This window comes from Opisthorchis viverrini (genome assembly GCF_000715545.1).
Source record: "Opisthorchis viverrini unplaced genomic scaffold opera_v5_364, whole genome shotgun sequence".
NCBI lineage: Eukaryota > Metazoa > Platyhelminthes > Trematoda > Opisthorchiida > Opisthorchiidae > Opisthorchis > Opisthorchis viverrini.
The window spans coordinates 385484-409569 of NW_008752026.1; the positions used below are offsets into that span (position 1 = coordinate 385484).

General features: G+C 46.3%; 1 protein-coding gene across 1 annotated transcript in view; it reads right to left on the reverse strand.

The window, feature by feature from the left end:
• The window catches only part of T265_10450 (hypothetical protein), a gene marked incomplete at both ends in the record, with an annotated part of 51153 nt that extends 28546 nt beyond the window's left edge, over window positions 1-22607 (reverse strand). Inside the window, 3 exons of the mRNA XM_009176825.1 lie at window positions 2635-2756; window positions 8794-9045; window positions 22380-22607. Of these exons, the coding sequence (XP_009175089.1) occupies window positions 2635-2756; window positions 8794-8880 (209 nt within the window). The remainder of the gene's footprint in view (window positions 1-2634; window positions 2757-8793; window positions 9046-22379) is intronic.
• Window positions 22608-24086: the final 1479 nt, after the last annotated feature.

Below are 24086 nucleotides of genomic sequence, written 5' to 3' on the forward strand. Positions count from 1 at the left end.
ACGTGATAGTCGATGTAACATGAAGAACTTGGGCTGGAAAACTTCCTGTGGCCCAGGCCTAGACGAGAGGAAGATTAGGTTCCTGAACCAGGTTGTTTGAATCAAAAGCAGAAACGTAAGTCAATGGAGAGTGGCGTGAGACCACCACATGGCCTGACATCCAACCTGGGAGACTAGGAGGGGAATCTGTTGGTCAGATCTTTATCTATTCACTGACCTGCTATAAAAGGCTGTGAGTGCGACAAGTACACCATCTGTTACGGCTCAGTTGGTTACGGCAATACAGACACGCTGCGGCCATTATGTCTCCACCCAGGAGGGCATATCATACCAGCAGAGACAAAATTTACGAAACTTTCTCCATACCATTCTTCCAAATCACACAGTATGCAACTAACTGTTATTGCTATTCTGATGAATGCGAAAAGATGACTCCGCATTTGTAGCAAACGGCTGAGTCCACGCAGCGCAGCCCAGAACCAGTCCCGTAATTAACTAGTTACGATTCGCTGACGTCAGGCTGTACCAGGCACAGTTGTGGTGACCAGTAATCCGAAGGAGCCGGAGTACTATTGTTGTTCTTGATATTTTCACCAAGAAGGAATCACATCAAGTCACTTCAACAACCTGTGAACGTTTGCGGTGCCTCTCACTTGGCAATTTTGGCGAGGTGGTGCTCCTGGTCTGCAATCTTACCCGGTGTCTCACGCATCTGATAATCCTCGAAAGAGAATTGTGATTGTCATCGAGGGCCTGGAGCAGAGCCACGTAGTGTCAGAGACCCGATACAACCGGCTGGATTACATCGCAGAGAGAAGACCCAACTTCAGATGCGGCTGTGAATCTCACATTCCAATGATAGTTAACATTCCAAATCAGTTAGACTGACAAGCATCAAAGAAGACCATTCTGATATATTTGTGAGGGTTTAGTTACTTAAGGGTCAGGCGAAATGAATGCACTTTGCGTACGCTAGAGGGCACTATGAGTAGCGGCACTGAGTGGCTGACCGATGGAAGACGAAGGGTCTACGCTATAGTCGACTGGATTCTAGAATATTCCTGCACTACTATTCCATTCGCAATCCAAACAATTAAGGAACTCTCATTCTTAACATGCTGTGTACGTTATACAACAGCATCCCAAAGGACCAGGTTCATTTGAACTAAGTCCATCCTTTTGGGGAGAATACGAGTGTTCCGAATTTAATACGATTTGTTTGTTCCTGTGAAAACAGGTCATTCTCCGGGAAGAGTACAATAGCTCTTTTTCCGTCCGAAATGTGTCTTGCGGAGTCCGTGAATAGAAAAACCAAAGTCCATGTTGCTGGCTATTGGTTTGGTGATGGGATCCAAGGTTGGGGGCGAGATGGCTCAAGTGGTTAGAGCGCGGATTTACTGACCGGAGGACCCATGCTTCGAACCCGACCTCTGCCTCTCGACTTCCCCTGTCTAGGCTTGGTCAACCTGGTAGTATCCCAGCCCTAGAGCTTCCTTCGGGTAGCATGGCAGCTAGGCATCGGAAGAGTGTTACAGCTGAGCGGAACGGGGATCCAAGGTTTGATCAAATCTGCTCCATAAACAAACAGTGGCAACAGTTGGACCCGGATGAAAGTACAAGGCGATCAGCGGTGAAAAGGCTTACTGTATTTCGGTTGGTTTACTAACACTCAAGAACTATTGAAGTAGGCGACGATGCGGGCCATGATAACTCCAGTCGGTCCGTTCACAAACGGAACTATCATGTTGATTGACCATCGGAACAGCCCATTTATCTCAGATCGCTCTGTGATCCTGAGAAACAGTGACCTAAATGCTCATTCCTATCTGATAGAACGGAGGGGCTGTCTCTCTGGGCTCTATACATTGTACGAACCAAGTCACCAGGTATGAGACAGCTCCAAGCAAATGTTAGGACGCCTGACAAGCGAAACCGCCTTAACAGCAACAGACAGCTGAACGTGGGCTATCAGAACAGAATACTTAGTAAACTAGGCCACATCCATCAGATAATCATGTCGAATGAGAGACGTTTGCAGTTTTAGCTCACACCTTGTAGCAGGCCATCTGTAACTCAGTTCAAAACTGTTTGCAGTTTATGACACTTGAACCAGTGAAAACAAAATGGCGACTATGAATCGGCGCAAGCATGGCGGGATGTGTGTGTGTGTGTGTGTGCGCAGTGGATCTAGTGCAAATAAAATTAAGTAATTTACCGACTGAAGGCAGTATATCAAATGCCGACTATCTATAAACAACCAGTAGAGTTTGAATAAGCTATTGTGAAGTATACGCAAGCCTGTAAATGGAAGTGAAGACTAGAAATTAGTCGCCTGGGTGACGATAAACAGGTCAGTCACATTTGGGTGATGTGCAAGTCACGACAGGAATCAACCGTAAAACATGCCAGCTATCAGTCACATGGAAGAATAATCACACAGATCATGAAATTCAAACGCGATGAGAGTCAGCTTTCTAAGCAAATCTCATTTGTGTGTAAAAACTGTTTTACACAGGTTCGTGGGAAGTTCACAGCCGAGTGGTCGGAGACTAACAGAATAAGAAAGTAGTTTAGAGGGCAACGGTAAAAGTAGCCTTGCCTGATGAAAAAAACATAACATGACAGAAAACTCACGAGTCATCAAAGGGATCGTTTAGCTGTACATCTTCATCCTCAAATCCAGTATCTTCGGCGTCGCTGTTGGGTTCGGGGGATTCACCTCTGGGTTCGGATGACGGGGTAGCATCGGGAAGGGACTGTAATAGAAGGTATAAGGATGGGTGTTGGATGTCACACAAGAATAGAGAATAAACGAAACATGCACACTGTAAAAAGGTTTTGCTTTATTCCATACGTCCAAAGGTACGATATGTTGTAGGAAAGCAGCAGAAGCTCGGATCAAGTTAAACTTATCGACCCTTGTGTCAACTGGCCACCGGAGTCAGCCGACAAATAGATTCCGTTCCATGGTAAGGCAGGGAGGCATTGGTGTTGAACACTCATATCATGCTGTGGATGATGATAATGATGATCCATTCCATGTGTGGAAGTAGTTAGAGCGCGAAGTTACTAAACGGGAGTTCCGAAGTTCGAACTCAACCCCGACTTCTCGATTGTTTCTGTCTACATGGCAGCTTTTCAGCCCCCATGTTTCCTTCGAGTGGCACTAAAAGGTGGCACAGCTGAACGATTTTGCTTGATTTGTTACGATAGAAATTAACGTCTAGATGTCATCTTGTTTTCTGTCTACCATGTAGTAAATTGACTCGTCCGGTTGCCAAGTTCGGAGGGAAATCAAACTCCATGACTCCAAAACCGATTAGCTTTGATGAATCCAACTGTTTGATTCCTGTGGCCATAAATGCTGGACAATCACGCCAGAGTAATATTCTAGTGCTCCAATGTTAGAACACTTAGAGAAAGCTTGGTGGTGAAAAGGGTGAAACGGTCTGCTACAAATACTTAGGTTATCCACACCTCTGAACACGCACCAAGACAGTCTGGATAAAAAAATTGCTCAGGCCATGATGACATCCTGTTTGGGCGTCTAACCTAAGGCTGTGTCACGTGAACCATAACATGCAAGGTGGATCGCATCGATGACACAAATCTTTCGAGTGTCACTCCGAATAGGGCAACAGCTCTGCATACGCAGCAAACTAATGGCCAGCTGTGACAGAACAATCAACAATCTGTTTTCTATGTATCCCATTGTTCATCGATGCCACTTCTGAAATGTGACGAGCTTAAGAAGTACCAAAATAATCGATAATGCTATCACCAACTGACTTCCTGATTGGCCATCAGGCAAACGATGGACGGAGCACGAACGTCATTTTTCCGTTTAGCTGAAAATGAGGGGCTACAACGATTTGGTTATTTAAGGTGCAAGTACCCACATTTTCTGACAACTTAGCTGAACTGCTAACAAAACCACTTGCATCCAACCTTACTCACATTGAAAAACTCAGTCCCCGCAGAGAGGTGTCAATACAAGTGAACACCTTTTAGAATGACAGTTCGTCTGCACAGCTTCACCGCAGGACGATGACAACTTAGGATATCTATTTTAATTGTGTGAATGACCGACCAACGCTTGCGTACCCCAGTCATGAAGGATCCGATCGTTCGGATCGGCACGGTACTCAGCGTTTCCATATGGTAGCGGTTCATAACCTGGAAGAATGGGAATTCGAATACTGAATCGAATTATCTGACAGGTCCTCAATGAATTCGCAGCGTTTTGTTTTTGTTGTCCGCCAACTACGCGAATCTTAGCTGCTATTGACGAGCAGTTGCGTCGGGATTGGTGAAGTGCTTCACTCTGACGCTTATCGCTGAGGTTGAAGGTCAGAGTATAATGTGAGAATAGCCAGTTGCACTCTGCGTACCCATCCGTCGTTGTTGTTTCTTCATACGAATGCAGTCCGAACAGGCTCGAAAGGTGCCCCAATAATTCGTGATTCGCCATCGCGTCCAGATTTTGCATAGAACTTGTTGAGCAAATGAACGATAAGAGCGGTAAAGCTCATGAACAAACAGCCAGCTGAGTGAAGGAACCATCACGTGATACGTACAAGCCTGGTCTGAAGTGGGGGCCAAGACTGCTTGCGGAATTATCGAACGATAAGAGCGGTAAAGCTCATGAACAAACAGCCAGCTGAGTGAAGGAACCATCACGTGATACGTACAAGCCTGGTCTGAAGTGGGGGCCAAGACTGCTTGACGGAATTATCGTAGAGCAAACTACGGTCCCCAGATACTGTCTGCCGGGCGATGGTTTGTGGGACAGGTCTTTGTGCTATGTTGGTCTCCTGTTTACTCTCATCCAGTGGGTTTGTTATACGTGGTGCGGAAGCTGCTCTCGTTACGTACAATGTTCGTAAACCTGCCTTATTTGTTTAACCAAAGGCCCAGTTGGCATGGTAATAACTTTGTTTTTCATGGGGTTGTTATGATGGAAGTTTGGTCTCGCGTCCCGATGTGTTATACAACTGCTGATCGATACAATGCTAATGGATTGCTGGCGACAAAGAAAGTCTCCTATTGTTGTGTTCTTACTACCAAAACCCACGAAATTGTGGCGAACATTTTATATGCTGAGTGTGGAACGGCGAATTGGGCTAAGTAACGCGATTACCAACATCACTGTCAGCTAAAATCCGGACACGCCTAGTGGAGCAGTTCAGACGAACAGAGTATCCCAGAACCTTGGGCTCATTTACGAATGAAGAAACCAAATATTCTTGAAACCATTTGGAAATTGATTTGGTCCTAACGAACGACTTAACCGACATTTGACCCATATGAATTCCTCCTTTATGATATGGTTCTTGAACCGAGTGTGCTCTACAGAGACCGCCTTGCTTCAGCGGATTTGCGATTATTGCGAAAAGTCATACAACCGTTAGTTCGCATTAGCCTTCTCACTAATATACAAAATTCATCCGCCGTTATTGGCAAGTAAACACCAATATTAGTCGATATATAAATGTGTCGTCAAGCACAGTGGCGTTGGGTGGGTAATGCGAGTGGACAGACTGCATTCATAAGACTGAGGTTACTGTGCATAGTACCCGTTAATTTGTTGACCATGTGTTTCACGTCATCTGATCCGACGGGATTGACGACACAGCTAGATAGAGCACCAACACATGGATTGAAACGGGAACAGTGAATTACGTGACGACTGCTATCAAACGTACATTGTCCGTTTCAAGGTAAAAAACGTCGTAGGCAAGTGACTTATAGAAGTGTGCCAATTTAAAAGTGTAACACCAAATCGTTGTTCTCATTGAGGGATTCATTTGCGCTTGGGTAAATTCAGACATTTAAGTGATAATGAGTATTATTCACCCCCCATATTTCATGTCAACAGAATGCAATAGCTATTGCTAATAAGCCCGCTAAACAAGGGCCTAGTCAGCGGTTGAATGAAGAATCATGGTCGTACGGTGTGGCACGGAAGAGACAATTTGCTAAGAATGAAACCATCTTATTCAACCGCTGGCACGGACAAGGTGACTAGAAGGTTAATGTCCACTCCTGAAGCGATACCGAGCCGTGCGTTTCACGTGTTTTTCTTCGTTCAACACAAGTCAGTTACATGAAAACACATCAAGGACAATTTATTGTGCGCCTCAATCAATAATCCCACCTCAGGTCAGTTTGTGATCTGTACCAAGCAGCCAAACCAAACTCTTCACTGGAAGATATTATTGCATGACGCACATTTAGGATTCACACTGCTATGCCACACAGTCCATCGACGAAACGTACAGTTGTCTGGTTGTGTAAAAATGCACACGTTCCTGGGATTTACCGCTCAGCTCAGCAATGGCAGGTGTTTGGAGCGGCCTTTATGAAGGCGCAAACTCATTCGGAAAAAGGAAGCCATTCTCACGATCTGAGGATCACCCCATTTACTACAATCATTACGTTCTCACTTCTCTCGAAGAAGTGGATAGCGACAGCAAAATACGAACTGGTTCTGAGACCAGCATCAAATTTGCCATACTTTTGGTAAAAACAAACCGCTCCTAGTGAAGGTTCGTGGGAGGCGTTTAATCAGGCTAGTGGTCGAGACAGTTCGGTGATCAAGCCACGAACTTGCTGACCGTGACGTCCTTCTTTCGAATCCAACCCCAGCTTCTCGGCTATTCCCGTCTGGAGTTTGGGAATCCCGAAAGTACCTCAGCCCTTGTGCTTCCTCCGGGTATCATTGCAACTGAACAACAATTGAACAATTCACTGAAGCTACGGTATGAGGAACTAGCCCTGTTGAGCTCGCAAAATTCACGCACAGGATCTACACTAACACGATTAATAATCATAATCGTTCAGCTGTAGCACCCTTTTGATTCCTAGCTGCCATGCCACCAGAAGGAGGCATGAGTGCTGGGATACTGCCACGCTGCCCAAGCCTATACCGGGGAATACATACTGAAGCATCCGTCACACGTAGCGAACACCTGCTCTTCCCGAGAATCAGTGCGCGCCAACATCCGGACGGACTATTTCTCACGCCCGACTTCCTCGCTCCATAGAACGAAGGCTGAGCCTGGACAAATATGAATGATTTACCACTAAGATAAGTAAATAACTGAGGAATATTTGCAAAAGCCAGTCCAAAACACGCTTCATCACTGCATATGACCCAAAATCGGATTCACAAGATTGACAAGGACAGAGACTCAGCCTCGGAATCACAGTGACCATCGTTACTGTGCGCACATGAAGGTGGAAAATCAACCATACCACCAACATCTACTCTGCAACAATCCACAAATAAAATTTCAATGTCTATCATTCAGTGATAACGCCGATTAGTTCACAAATGTCGGTCAGGGTGGAAACGAGGTTAGCGATTCGTAGCACAAAAAATATTCTACAATTCTTATGCTAGGAATATCGCGTTGCGGTCATACTGAGATTAAACTGTATATGTTTGCACAACAGGGAAGCAAGGATACACTTTACCCAGGGTATTGCTCTCAGTGATGAAGAATAAACCCAAATAAATACAAACAAACGGCTTTAGCTGACGATGCGCCATGTGTATCTATCTCAAAGTTGGCAAATTGACCGTCTCTCCAGGATTTTCAGCTTCTTAGCATCAGTCGTCCATAGAGGAATGTGTGGTTACAAAAAATTGGGAGTAATCATCGAAGTTAGTGTGGGGAGATTTGGTAACTGTCACTTGAGATCTCGCCCTGTCAGGGAACCCAATCGACGTTGAGAAGTCGAGAAGTGTTGTGTATCTGTTTTATCCACATTGAAATCTGCACCGCAGATCTCATGAAACTCAGATAATTTCGAATCCATGACCTGATCAGTGGTTGAACACCTAACCGGTTTCCATCTGAGAAGTCATCAATTGAAGAGCCACTCAATACGTGACTAGGTGATGCAGTTTCCGTAACTGAAGGATGAGTGACTATAGTTTGTCTAACTCTGAGCTAATCAGTTGGCTGATCAGCCGTTGATAGCCAAACCGTTAAGTGATCAAACCACTGGACAGTAGGTCGCGGGTTCGAGACCCCCTACTGGAGTTTCGTAAGATACACACTGGCGATAATTCCCAGTAGGGACGAAATCACAATCAACGGAGCAATGGTGATGGAAACGGAGTTTAATTCACGGAAAATGCTTCCCTCGTAGAGATAATGTCTGTGTGAATGTTTTTTATACGGGGAGTCAGAAGGAGCTAAGGCTTTCATAATCATCATCGTTGGAAGCGACATCAAGAAAACACTAACGCTTCACCGCCCTAAATTCACGCCAATTTAGTTGAATAAAGGATTATGATGGAAAAAATAGGACAAAAAGGGGACCCACGGCTAGCCTTTCACAAACATCCAAAGTGCTCATGTTTCCAACATTCAGTCAGAAAATCCGGATTTTGCGTGTCGATGTGAACTAGCCCGTTTTACTCTGGCGACACCAGCTAAATAGGTTTGGTCACGTGTCTTCGATACTAAGTTGCAAGTTAATTAGCACATCATAATCAACTAATCAACCGGTCTTTCCGACTTACTACGTCGGCTTCAGTGACCGCATAACAGCGTACAAAATTTGATATAGAATGTCCTACTTGCAAACCTTAACGTGAGACGATTTTCGAAGTCATTGTGGAGAAGAAAGTCGAATAGAGAAACTTGCAGGGATGAGTGGAAAGTCATACTCAGATTGTTTCTACAGACGAAATGCGTCGAACGAACGTGTGTCAAAAGTGTATGCAAACGGAAAAGTGAGGACGATAACAACGACAAAAACAACAAAATGCAGACGTACCAAGTCAGGTTCGAAATCAGGACAAAGTGTCTGTAACTCAGTGGGATAGGGAACGTTGAAATATCGACACAACTGCGTCACCAACATTTTCACTTGTCTGTCAAGCTACAAAGGGAATCACGTGATCGACATAAACAACGAACGAACTGTATAGTTTGTCGGATCTGTGTTTTGAAGCTGATCGAAAATACGAGTGATCAATGGATCATCAGAGTCGGAGAACCAGATGGGGGGAGACCGGGGATATGTACCCTGAAGAAAATAAATGAAAATAAGAAATCAAAGTGATTAGACCATGGTCTGTAAACATTTAAGGTGAAATGTTGGAGGAAATTGTTTCATGTGGTTGCCAATGGTAGAATATCTCCATTAAAAAACGACATTCGTGTGATGTCTAACTTAATGGATACGTACACATTTGTGGAATTCGGAAAGTGAATCACGCAAAGATTCGAAAATGAAAGCTGTCGAAACGATGACCGAGGAAAGACGCACAAAATCAGAGAATGAGACGTTGAAGAGGACGGAACTCGGAAAGAATCAAGCAACCTGATTACGAAAGTGAACACGATCAGTAAGCACCTATGTTGGGTTTGAATTAGTCACAGCGGATGAAATCAGTCTAGGTGACGACTGACTTTGAAAAACCCGGAAGTAACTCGCACGAACACGCCTACACCTAGGCTGCGTTAGAAGTAGCTACAACTATCATGGCACAAATTCTTTCTAGCTGGTACTCAAGAATTTCAAGTATGCCTGCATGTTTAAATACGGTTAAATGTTTCGCAGTCAACCTCCTCTTCAACACAATGTACCATTGTGGCTGCTTGAAGACTAGTGATCCTAATTTGGCACTCAAGATGGCGAACCTCATGGCGATAGCTCGAGAAGTCTACCGTCTATAATTTGCGTTCCTTGTGTGATTATTCGATTATCCCGGTCGCGCGGAAAGTCATATAGTGATGGCGTTTGGACTGTCCATCCGAAAGATATAGAACGGCGACATAATCCCTCGTTGCAATCACTAGTGTGCTATCACTGCACAGTAGTGGCACTGATTGCCACATCTTTTGTGCATACCATCCGTAAATGATCAACCAGCACAAGAGGAGACGGGCTTCTTCACAGAGACATTTAAAGAAATCGTTCAACTGAGATACTACCAGGTTGCCCAAATTTAGACAGGAGCAGTCGAGGTGCAGAGGTTGGGTTCGAATCCCGGACCTTCCGGTCAGCGAATTCGCGCTGTAACCACTGAGCCATCTCGTCCCTATGTGATGATTCAGATGCATCCAGCATGTACTGGTGGAGTAGTGGAAACACGCCTGACTCGCGTCTTTGATGTTCGGGATGAGTTGATGTGGCAGTGTACTGAGAGAGCAACTTGAGTTCGGTGATTCCCCTCGCTGATAGTTTCGTGTGACTTACAGTGGCAAAATAATCCACCCTAGATCATTCGGCACCATTTATCCAAAATCATTTTATTTTTCAACCTGGCATGTCACATATCCATCAAACTGCTGAAACGACCGTATCAGTAGCTCGGTGGTACTGAAATGTTCTCTTTTTTATAAATAGTGGAAGCATCTTTTAGGAAACGAGGATATGTCCACTTCCCCATGTGTACTCCGATTGCGTGCGTTAGTTGTGATGGACAGTGCTCCTGCGGTTGGCCGGCTTCGTACCTGGTGATACCCAATAGACGTACTCCGAAAAGATCATCCGGATAGAGGGCTGCAACCGTGGCGCAATGGTCGGATTTAAGTGTTGCAACGACCACTGTTCCCATCGCATCACTATCACTACCATTGAAATTGAAATACTGGTACATCACGGCCGCACAACCGTGATTTTCTATCACTCTTAGAAGGCTAAGATAAAACGAAAAGCCACTGTAAACTATTCTGCTAACTCGATGAAGATACCTGCTACTAAACCGGAAATACTTTCTGAACGTTTTGTGCAAATCAACTGACGCCTAAAAGTCAGAGAGTTATAGTTCCGAACCATTGGTTGTCACAGACCTGTCTCACATCTTTTGATCGAAGAGACGGTCTCACTTTTACGCAGGGTCGCGAATACTTTGACCTTATAGACGCAACAATTAAAGCCTAGCCATGTCGACTCGACCCCATAACTCTTGCAGATTAGTGAACGTGATGGAGGCTTTGGGTTTCCTCTATTGAAATCTGAAATAACTCCCCAGACATATAATGTGCTTTACGAACTCCATCATCTCTCCTCCAACAATGATCAATGTGTTAACAGATTCACGGCGGGTTAGAAATTTACCACGTCGAGAATGGGGTGAAATTAGGAACCAAGTGACACTTGACTACTGCCACGTGCCTGGTATAAGGAGGAAGGACAAAAATTTGCACACATAACGAAACTCACTGAGAGAATTCGGGAGGCAAAATTATTGGAGAAGGACCATTATCTACTATTGTTCCACCCTGTGTAGTCTTAAAACGCTCGTGAGGAAGTCGCGAAAACGAGTAGTTAGGTTGTGAATGTACTGAAGAAATTCTCAACTTGCATCACCCGTGTCAATCACATTCATGCACGAGTCAACTGCCAATAAAACTGGGGCTACGCCAATAGTCCCGGGGCTCGACATTCAGTCTGGAGATACCTTGAGGTTTTTGAGTATGCGAACAATATTGCGAAACAACTAATTATTCTGAATAATGTTGCCATACGATTAGGTATGCAACTGCGAGACTGAATGGGATCACCACCTAACTTGTCCATCACACGGTCATCTAAGCGTTCACATCGCTAATGGCGGATAAAGAAATGGGTGATGGGGCAGCCAGAGTACCAACTTCTTTCGTCCGCAGTCGAGGTGATACTGGCCCGTCACTGAAAAGCAGGGTATACAACGCAACGATTCATTTGATGCCGCCTTACGGTTGTGAGAAAGAAGAAAGCGTTCAGCTGTAGCACCCTTCCAGTGCCTAGCTGCCATACCACCCGAAGGAAGCACGAGGGCTGGGATATTGCCAGGTTGCCGAAGCCTAGACAGGGGAAGTCGAGTGGCGGAGGTCGGATTCGAACCACGGACCTTCCGGTCAGTAAATTCGCGCTCTAACCACTTGGGCCATCTCGTTACTGTATACTGGAGGCAAAAGGGGATTGCCATTGACCATTGGTACACTTCGAAGTACTGTATATGAACCGAGGGGAAATCGGCTTGGCTGAAGTTCCACAAATATTTTTACCAGTAAATGTACTGCACGGCCATTTTTCCTGTTAGTTTCACGGACTAGGCGGAACTGGTCATGTGCAGCATACACCAAAAGTCGTTTAGCCCTAACAACCTTTCGGTGTCTAACCGCTATGCCATCCGGAGAATGTACGAGGGCGAAGATACTGTCAGGTTGCCCAAGCCTAGACAGAAGCAATCGATGTATCGGGGTCATATTCGAACCGCCGACCTTTCGTTTGGTAGGTTCGCGCCTCAGCCACTGAGCTATTTCAAGCAGCGAATGTCAGGAGATCGACTGCTCCACTCCTATTTACTGAAGCAAAAACTGATTGAAATATCGTGCGAACTGATTAATGTGTGACCGAGACGAAGCGCACAGTAAGAGAACGGGTGCTATTTGTGCCGTTTATGCCATTACTAAGTTAGCGTACCAAATAACCACGCCAGCAAAGTCTGGAGGCGCGCACCTTTTGGTCTTCCGCCTTGGGCACTTCTGGTGAAACTCATGTGATTACCCCAGATATGTCAACAGTGTCTGACCGGATGAGCCAAGGTCTCCTTGACAAGAGTCCTATACCTGGGTTACCCCCAGCCGAATTGAAAACTCTCTACAGAACCCATCTGTGTGAACAGGAATGCACGGCTTTATTCCCCAAACAGGGAATGTCAGCTCCCGGGATTCCAAGGTATATATATGCTCTTCCACAAGCTATTCCACTCTTATTTGGATTACCTAGTGCAGTTCTTGCAGACGCGCCTCTCGAAACCGCTCCCAGTCTTACCGATCCTAGTGCTCAACTCCAAACAACAACCATCGGCTCAGCTACAATTTTCAAACTAGATTAGCCCACTGCAAAATGTCTCGCCGATACCCAACCACTCACTGGCAACCTGCGAACAATTTCTCGTCGTCTCAAAGTAGTGCCGGCTTATCTTGCAGTGGAAAGTGTTTGCCGGGGCCTAATCCTGTCTCTCTGATAATGCATTTCTAGAATGTAACTTTCCCCCACGAACATTCTGTCTCAAAAGCTAGTTTCAATAGTCTATTTTCCCCAATCCACATAACCACCAATCATTTGAAAAAGGATTTAATGGTCATCTTAACTTCTTTGAGATGCATATTGGTGTTGTGCCATTGTGACGATTTGTTCCGGTTCTTCTATAATGCACATGTATGATAAAAAGAAAGAAACACAACAACCAGCAAGGAAGGGGATAGCCTATACAAATTCATAACACAACTCTAAAGAGCAGCTAGTCATTAAGAAAAGTGAGGGTGTGAAGGTTACCCGAAAGTTAACTTACCATATCGGGATGCAGATGGACGGTCTAAGGTAGCCCAATTAAGTCCCAGGAACTTTAAGGTGGCTGTCGAGTCCGATGTACGCGGCGGTAATATGACGTCTGCCGCAAGCTAACAGGAATGAAAGACTAGTACAAATCACGTCCACTTAGGACGTGCGAATCCGACAAACCCGAGCTTTCCAAGAAGCACAAGAGGGTGAGAAATCTTGAAGTAACACCACAAGTCCAAGATGTATACCAAAACGTAGGGAAAAACCGTTGTTTTCTAGTTAAAGTATGTTGCACAGACAAGTAATCGTTGAACGACATAAATGCATCGTCCACGTAACTTGAATCCGTCAATCTCACCAAAGGCATGATTACGACATCTAAATTGACGTCCCCATGGAGTGTGTGCTCCATGATGACATCCATGACAAGAGTGAAAAAAGAAGAGATGGGACAACTCTGATGAACCCTAGTTGTCAGGAAAGTCTGGATGGGTCATTGTATTGTCTGAGAATACCAAACCGCGGCAATCCAGGGACACTAAAACTGTGGACAATTTATACGTATACCTTCGTTTTGGTCAAAGTAGCATCTACTAAAGCCGAATCCCACGTGCTGCTGTAGAGTCGACGATTCACGGGTCACAATAAAGCGGCAAAGGACAACTGAAGCCGAGAGCTGACCCCCTGAGATTACCGCACTCATCACTAAGCCCTTTCTGGAACATGGGCACTATTCCGATTCTTTCCAATTGCCCAAGAGAACCTCTGTTTTGCAGATAGAGACACAGATCAGACAAGCGCTTACTGAGAATTTCACCGGCATCACCCGAAACGTGAGCTCGGTGGAGCTTGAGAACATATGCAGTTATTAACCTCTGAGGCCGTAGTGGTTCTAAATTCACTGTCCAGGACTCTACTACAGCTTGAACACCGGTGTAGCGGCAAGTAGCCACGGGAATAATAGTTTTTTAATCATGTTCAATTGACATCTCCGTCCATGAGTGCTTTTATGCTGCTAGAATAACCGAAGGTATGAAAAATGGTGTTTCCGCCCCTTCCCTCCATCTCGTTTGAACCCAGTTGCTGCTCACGATTTCAGTAGTGATATTGTCCACAGGGCTAAAGATATGTTCGTCAGTCGCAAGCCTGATCAACTATCTACACTTGTCGGAAGGCAATACTTACAGAATCCTGCAAAAGTTATCTGGCTTTCTGTCCTCTACCTCTCTTGTCCTCCTCCTGCTCCTGACGTCGATGAAGTCATAGACTCTCCTCCAAGAAAGCGGCTGAAATTCAACCATTTATTTACCAACCTCCGCCTCGAAGAGAAAAGCTATTTTCTATTCCTAAGAGAAGCTGGAACTTACCACGGTGTGACGGTTCGTGGGCCTCCGTGACCCACTGAGCAATAATAAGTGGTATCCGTGCGACACCCAAATAATCTCTCATACCAGGTTGGCCAATGGTTGGAGGTTTGATGAACAGTCTCCTGACCCTCCAGGTTGGGGAGTTGAAACACGCGTGGCGACTTGTTCTGTAAAAACGGAATGTATTTGCAATTCCCGCCAAACACCGCTGCCTTGCGATCAGGCTTTTGGGCCAAAGACTTTGGTTGAGGACTCTAATCGTCCTCCTGTCTAGGTGTGGGCGCCCTGACAGTATCCAAGCTCATGTACAACCACGAACTGCACACATACAAATAAACTCATGTCACATCGGCCGTCGCGTGGTGCCATCAACCGGGTCACCTTACTTGCTGCATACAGCAAGGCGGGTAAGAGAAAACAGGCTACTGCTGACGCATCCTTTCTCCTTGACCTACTTTTACTCGCCCCACCCCATTAATAACTCTCCCCTTGTAGGCCCAGCACTTAGGTCTGATGACTCCGTTTGTCATGCATCGGTTTTGGGTGCAGCATCTGCTCGTCACATGGCGCCAACATCCTCAGGTATCTTCAAATCAGTCTTCAAGCCTCGACACCCAGTCTACCTGGCCGCGTTCAATGTCCGCACTCTGAAACAAGCAGGACAACAAGCTACTCTTACACTCACACTGAACGCGCTTGGCATTAATGTGTGATGTGTCTCAGAAACGAGAACTCAAAATGCAAGCACAGTGATTGAGCTAACTGCCCGATCAGTCTACACTCGCATCCGGCTGCGCACCTCTAGTGATTTAAAGGCTTCTTCGGCCGGATGTGCAAGGGTTGGTGTCGTCCTAAGACACCGCGTGGAAGTATCTTCGGGTGAGTGGATACCTGTCGATAGTCGCCTATGTGCGGTTCGCCTGGAAGCGTCTGTGAAGTGGTCCCACAAGCAGGAAGTTGACAGATGTGTGTTTGTCATGTCTGCTTACGCCCGAACTGACTGCAGTTCTGACACTATCAAGGATAATTTTTACGACGCCCTGAACGCCCTGCTGCGGCGAGCTAAAAGCTCAGATATCGTGGTGGTTGCCGGAGATATGAATGCATAAGGACAGACTTACCGCACCTGAGTTAATTAGGGGATCGACATGGATTGGAATCGGTATGTACGGACGATGACGAAAGATTGCTTTAGCTGTGTGCTGATCGCAATCTGTTTTATGCAGCACTGACTTCCGAAACAGCCAAAGTCGTCTGGCCACATGGCATCTTCCAACGGCATACCGGCCACAAACTCAAATCCTCACGTTGCCAGTGGCGACAATTTATACGTATACCTTCGTTTTGGTCAAAGTAGCATCTACTAAAGCCGAATCCCACGTGCTGCTGTAGAGTCGACGATTCACGGGTCACAATAAAGCGGCAAAGGACAACTGAAGCCGAGAGCTGACCCCCTGAGATTACCGCACTCATCACTAAGCCCTTTCTGGAACATGGGCACTATTCCGATTCTTTCCAATTGCCCAAGAGAACTTCTGTTTTGCAGATAGAGACACAGATCAGACAAGCGCTTACTGAGAATTTCACCGGCATCACCCGAAACGTGAGCTCGGTGGAGCTTGAGAACATATGCAGTTATTAACCTCTGAGGCCGTAGTGGTTCTAAATTCACTGTCCAGGACTCTACTACAGCTTGAACACCGGTGTAGCGGCAAGTAGCCACGGGAATAATAGTTTTTTAATCATGTTCAATTGACATCTCCGTCCATGAGTGCTTTTATGCTGGTAGAATAACCGAAGGTATGAAAAATGGTGTTTCCGCCCCTTCCCTCCATCTCGTTTGAACCCAGTTGCTGCTCACGATTTCAGTAGTGATATTGTCCACAGGGCTAAAGATATGTTCGTCAGTCGCAAGCCTGATCAACTATCTACACTTGTCGGAAGGCAATACTTACAGAATCCTGCAAAAGTTATCTGGCTTTCTGTCCTCTACCTCTCTTGTCCTCCTCCTGCTCCTGACGTCGATGAAGTCATAGACTCTCCTCCAAGAAAGCGGCTGAAATTCAACCATTTATTTACCAACCTCCGCCTCGAAGAGAAAAGCTATTTTCTATTCCTAAGAGAAGCTGGAACTTACCACGGTGTGACGGTTCGTGGGCCTCCGTGACCCACTGAGCAATAATAAGTGGTATCCGTGCGACACCCAAATAATCTCTCATACCAGGTTGGCCAATGGTTGGAGGTTTGATGAACAGTCTCCTGACCCTCCAGGTTGGGGAGTTGAAACACGCGTGGCGACTTGTTCTGTAAAAACGGAATATATTTGCAATTCCCGCCAAACACCGCTGCCTTGCGATCAGGCTTTTGGGCCAAAGACTTTGGTTGAGGACTCTAATCGTCCTCCTGTCTAGGTGTGGGCGCCCTGACAGTATCCAAGCTCATGTACAACCACGAACTGCACACATACAAATAAACTCATGTCACATCGGCCGTCGCGTGGTGCCATCAACCGGGTCACCTTACTTGCTGCATACAGCAAGGCGGGTAAGAGAAAACAGGCTACTGCTGACGCATCCTTTCTCCTTGACTTACTTTTACTCGCCCCACCCCATTAATAACTCTCCCCTTGTAGGCCCAGCACTTAGGTCTGATGACTCCGTTTGTCATGCATCGGTTTTGGGTGCAGCATCTGCTCGTCACATGGCGCCAACATCCTCAGGTATCTTCAAATCAGTCTTCAAGCCTCGACACCCAGTCTACCTGGCCGCGTTCAATGTCCGCACTCTGAAACAAGCAGGACAACAAGCTACTCTTACACTCACACTGAACGCGCTTGGCATTAATGTGTGATGTGTCTCAGAAACGAGAACTCAAAATGCAAGCACAGTGATTGAGCTAACTGCCCGATCAGTCTACACTCGCATCCGGCTGCGCACCTCTAGTGATTTAAAGGCTTCTTCGGCCGGATGTGCAAGGGTTGGTGTCGTCCTAAGACACCGCGTGGAAGTATCTTCGGGTGAGTGGATACCTGTCGATAGTCGCCTATGTGCGGTTCGCCTGGAAGCGTCTGTGAAGTGGTCCCACAAGCAGGAAGTTGACAGATGTGTGTTTGTCATGTCTGCTTACGCCCGAACTGACTGCAGTTCTGACACTATCAAGGATAATTTTTACGACGCCCTGAACGCCCTGCTGCGGCGAGCTAAAAGCTCAGATATCGTGGTGGTTGCCGGAGATATGAATGCATAAGGACAGACTTACCGCACCTGAGTTAATTAGGGGATCGACATGGATTGGAATCGGTATGTACGGACGATGACGAAAGATTGCTTTAGCTGTGTGCTGATCGCAATCTGTTTTATGCAGCACTGACTTCCGAAACAGCCAAAGTCGTCTGGCCACATGGCATCTTCCAACGGCATACCGGCCACAAACTCAAATCCTCACGTTGCCAGTGGCTACCAATGGCGCGGATCAATAGCTGACTGCCGGTCATTTTGGAACACATTTGTGGATTCGACTACGCGATCGTCCGGAGTCGTTTCTCACTACGTTTTCCATGGCCGCGTAAGGTGCGGACAAGTCGCTCGGTAACTGGAAGACTTGGAGATCCTGATGTCAGACGAACCTACCGGACTCGTCTTCTAGTCTCATCCAAATGCTCTACCATCAGATGTGAGCGCATACTGGGACGAGATCACCACCTCTGTATAGTACTGGGAACTTCGCCTGTGGCACAGCACCACCAGGCGCACACAAGCACTGGATATCAGACCGAACAGTGGCACCGCTTGAATCTCGAAGAAATATCCCAGCCGGTCCCGAACAAAACCTGGTGCGAAGAATTGCCACACGTCAAGTGTGAGTGGAGGTGCGAGCCGACCGTGAAGTATGATGGACACAGGAAGCCAAGGAAATGGAAGAGGCCCAGAAAGCCTGTAGTGCCCGAAGATTATCTCAGTTGACTCATGCGACCGGTCCCCGGAAACCACTTGTGAGTGAAACTATTAAGCATCAGAATGGAGCCACCATCTCGAATAAGGAACGCCTCGACCAATGGGCTGAATACTTCGAACAGCAACTGTCGTGGCCACCAGCCGGTACTCGTCTAGAGCCCAGAGATGAAGTAGAACCCTGGAAAGTGAACGTGGAACCCCCTACGATCTCGGGGGTTTACGACTGCACACGTCCTCTCAAGCGCCACCGAGCTCCTGGTACGGACGACCTCTCACCAGCACTGTTCAAAGACGGGGGTGAAGTCCTCAGTCAGCGTTCGTCTGATCTGTTTGCTTGCATTTGGGAAAAGGCGTTTGTCCCAGACAACAGGGGAGAGTCGTTGATAGGGCCCAGTTTCAAAAAAGGAGTGCGAAGTGAGTGTGGTTACCACAGGGGGTCAGTTTGACTCCCATCGTAACGAGACTGTTGGCATCACTTGTGCTTCGTCGCCTTACGGTGGCTCGAGAGATATTGACTCGAGAACAGCAAGCGGGATTCCGGCCTGGTAGGGGTTGCGTTGACCAAATCTTCACACTCCGTCAGGTGCTAGAACAACGCCATATGTATGGGCGACCCACAATACTAGTCCTGGATTTCCGAGGCGAATTCAACTCGCTTGATCGATCTGTACTTTTTGATACGCTTGCCCACCAAGGAATAACCTGGAAATTCGTTAACATAATAGGCCCGGACGCGTGAGTATACAAGGAGCTCTCCAAAGGCTTTCATACATAAAGTGGCGTCTGTAAGGGATGTCCACTCTCTCCGTTCTTATTTAGCTTCGTGATCGGTGGAATCAGGAGACGAGCGCTGGAAAAACCCTGGTTTTCAAATAGCCTGTGAAGAAAACCCTGTCGATCTGAAGTACGCAACGACATCATTATCATCTTCGAAGAGAAGGTGCAGGTGTCTTTGGATGAACTGACAAAAGTCATCCTATCCTTTGGGATGCACTTTGCACCCACAAACATTATGCTCATGCTCGTGGACATGCAGTCACTGAACTCACCACTTAAAATCCACAGAGAGGTACTGGAAGCTGTGGAGAGTTTTACGTATCATGGAAGTTGTATTTGTTCTGATTGTAGTGTGACAGATGAGGTCAATGCACGAATCTGTAAGGTCCGGGTCGCGTTTGCCACTCTGTAACGTCAGAGTGGTGTATCCCTGAATCTGAAGGGACGTGTGTATCAAGCTACGGTATGGGCTGTTTTGTTGTATGGCTGTCAGACTTGGCCTATTCGAGCAGCGGAACTGAGACGTCTTCAGGTGCTCGACAATCGTTGTCTCAGAACCAAAGCTCGTGTGGGTTGGTGCCGGCGTATCCGTTACGAGCCAGCTAGAAAGCGAGTTTTCGGTTGTGCACCGGGTACTACGATTGAAGAATGTGTCCAGCACCAGAAGCTGTGTTGGTTGGGACATGTGTTGCTTGTGCCTAAACATCTTTTGCCGGAGAATGTTGTTTTCCATGCCTAACTTAAAGTGGCGTAAGCAAAAGGTAGCTAACCCTTGACTTGGCGGAGGGGTATGAAAGAAATCACGAAGCGTTTGGGTGTGCGGGGCTTCTCGCTTTCCACGATGGAGACCGAGTGATCCCTACTGCGCCTGGTTGGAGACACTACAATATATGATAGGTCGTGTGTGTCCGATCCCACAACCGAAAGATACTGCGCATCCTGGCTGCGTTTCGGGGTAGAGTTCATTCCTGTTCATCCATTCATCTTTGGATGAAATGTGTTATCTGCTGATTCGTCAATCTGTGGTATCTACTGCTGACCCGCTCCAGTGCCTAGTGTCGGAGAGAAAAGACTCACAGAAGGGAACACAACAGCTGTATTCCGAACAAGCGAGTGAGTAAGAGAGCAAAAGTTACAACGGCCCCACGCTATTTAAAGAGGACTTTCTGACATTGATCCAGGCTGTCTGATAGGCGTTAGTGATCACCCATCAACATCGATCGTGCCTCTGTGAAAAGCCTGAATGCTGATCACATTCGGTCGTGCTTCTGTGGCCGCAAGAACACTCATCAGGTCTTGCTGAATTGATTGAATGATTGATTGGCCTGGATGCTTGCCGGCTTTCCAGTTGAGTTTTTGGTGGAGCAGTAGGTTTCGGGCGTTCTGAAGTTGCTTTCAGAGTCTGACCTTCCTGATAAAATGCATGACGAGTCTGTCAGAACCGATACCTTCCAAAAGGAGCTAACATCATGCTATCATTGCTTTTCAAACATTAAAATTGTGGGATCGTTTGGAACATCTGGATGTACGGCTGATATATGTACACAAATACTTTTTTCGGGTGCGTCCGCGCAACAAGTGTGCAGGGACAGCCTAGGGGAGATTCACAAAATGACGAAAATGGAATATTTGGATGCTGCTCTGACCAGATTGTTGGACGCTAAATTCCGAGAATAGTTGTTGAGTACCTTCACCCCGGTCCACACTTAATTAATAAGTTATTTCCCCTCCAAGATTGACCTACTCTGACCCAGGTCTGCCGGTCAATGACATGCTGCGTGCTGTTTTCGCCCCTGAGTTCGCAGATCAACTAACTCGGCTAAAGGGTGAAGATAAAAGTCCCATCTCAAGCACAGAGTTACCAAGGCTGACAAAGGGTGAGGTAACTGTTTCACTTTGGTACTTATCACCTTAGACGCAATGTGTTCTGTGACCACACACTGTAGTGGATTCCACTGAGAAATCAACTCAGTATCGTTTCAGGAGAGCTTTTGATCGAACTATGGAAGCCGAAAGCTGCGACATGAGAGGGCCGCCTTGCAGCGGATCGATAAAAGTCTGTGATTATACCAGTCTTATTGATACATTTATATTTTTGCACTCACCTCCTATCCTTTGAACAAGCAGCATGTCCTAAGCAAGAGGCGGCTGGTAATTAGGTACGGCGTTCGGTTATAGTACACATGTCGTGAGGTTGGGTGGTCAGGGTACTCTGAGACACAGTCAGTTAGTTGGCACACATGCCTAAACTAATTTAAGGCTGTAACTGTTGACCTCGTCCGGCTGCAAGAGGTTTTGAGAAAAGTTTGAAAAAAGGCGAAAAAAGTTACGCTGAAATTTTCTTGGGTTGCTACCTTTGGCCAACCGTAGCCACCAGTGGCAAACATAACATGCCATCTCTACTTGCCACCCTTGGTCGCCGATGGCGTGCGTACTGGGTTATGGGGCAAATGTTCTTTCAATGAATAATCACAGATTTCCCTGAAAGGGACTTCGTGTTTTTGCTGAGTGACTGTTATTGTGATGAATCTAGTCTAACAATACCGGTTATCGCTAAGCTCCAGGATGAACGCTAACGCTATCTTTTCACATCATTAGGTTAATATTACACCTACAGAAGACTTGAATATTAAGGAAGTGGAGCCCGTTCTTTGTGTATTGTTTCAGCGGAATGTGGACCTTCAGACGTGCCCTTCGGGAGATGCGTCAATATTTTCCTTGTTCATCTTCCCTGTGGCTTAAATCTGACTGACAACAGTTTCCCCTGTTTAGTGGAGACTATTTAGGGCCGTTAACCACTACAGGTTGATCACGTTCCAGCACTTGACTTGCGTGGAAAGAGAACGGGTGTCTGGCGATATGCAAGAGGAGCGACAACAGCCTCAGATACTGACTCCAAACAGTTACACAAATGACCGGATAAAGAGTCAATTATCAGCAGTCAAACTCAGTGGAAAAATACCAGATACGAAGGAATACTCACCAAAAGACTACCGGTTATCTCCAAGGTAGATTGTCCATGAATAAATCTACAGGAAACTTCATCCAATGTGCAAGAAATAATCCGGAAAGTATGGTGTGATTTTTTAAAGCGCTGGACGAGGTCCTGTTGGTCATCTTTCAGTTTTCTGATGCACGACATAATTAAACCGAAGCAGCTGACAGAATCAGAACAGCCCAAGATTCTAGCAACCGGCACGGCAGATGTCCGGCTTCTGATTGGCCGACAATTCTGCGGTAACTCGGGTCCGGCTGTATGTCAAGGTCAGATTATGGGCCTAAAGACAGTGTTCATTATCCGCACAATGTTTTCAATTGCAAATTCTTTAAAATATGAGTAAAACGTTCTACGCTAAAATGTTGCATCTTCTTGCATATGTATGCCGCATGTGTTCGTATTTTTGCAGCTCGTCAAATTTCACTGCACACTGAAGCAACCATGCGTCTGCCTAAACAGTCTTGTGGGATAATTTCCCAGCATTGTTGAATCACCAGGATGCTTGACGGGGCTTAAAAGTTTGGACTGGAACTCTAAACTCAATCACTCGATTGCTTTTGTCCATCAAGGACAGGCCATAACTTTCAAAATTTCAATTTCATTGTGCGGATACAGAGAGCCATCAGGATGAGAAATAGTGTACATGTAGTGTCCGCAGACGATCATCGCAGCATCCGGCAGTTTCACCTTGCATTTCTGTTGCATTCCGTCCTCTGGTGAAACTGGGCGTCATTTCCTCAACTTTTATTTAAGGGCTACCCGTCATGTTTTTAGTTTACTCAATTGAGTCGTAGAAATTTTCTGGATCTTGGCACCCTTCAGAAGAGCTGAATTCATCATCCTCGCTTGACCCAGTTGTAAATTTCTGTGCCCGCACAGCGGTTCACCTCCGTGTTATTATTCTGTCATCGGTCATTTGTTAACTAACAAGGTAGTAGAAGACAAAGTTTTTGGATTCAATGGTTCAGGGCAGCGGACCCGCAACCTCAACGAATCCAGCAGTTATGGTTCCCAATTTTTACCCTCAGGCTAAACCACGGTAACAAATGCATTCCAGGCCGGCGAAAAAATTCACTCCGATGAGAACTTAACCTCACTATGACTTTTTATCATGTTTCGTCTGTTTCGGATCCAAACCAGAACGCGTTTACTGGGCTATTCCATCGTACACCCCCCTCTGAGAGGCCCAGATCAATCTCAATCTCGTTACTTTAGCTTCGCCAACCAAGCGTAGCACACAATTGTCATAGGTTCCAAGCTCCTTGACTCGACCCACAGATCATTAAACGACGAACAAATTTTGACTGCTCTTCACAAAATTTTGTGTCCGACACCAGATGCTGTTCGCGATTTCGTCTTGGCATTGTCGCGCTTGCTATACCGCAGTAGGCAACATTGCTACCTCTGTTTCCGGCATTACACGCGCCAGGATGGCCTTAACGCTCTCCGTGGGCTTGGTTCTAAACCCTTTACAGCTGAATTGGATTTAACTGAACTGAATTTCCAGGCCATGATTCACAGAAGTATTTAGGCTGCTGATGCCCGCTTTGAGGCTACTCACCACCTTGTACGATATCTGTAAATGCCTCTACTCCTTTGTCGACTTATAAAGTCGCTTTCGAAAAATCTTTTTATTTTGACTTTCTCCCGAACTATATGCCAAGCCTTTGGCACGCACTCGCAATACAGCCT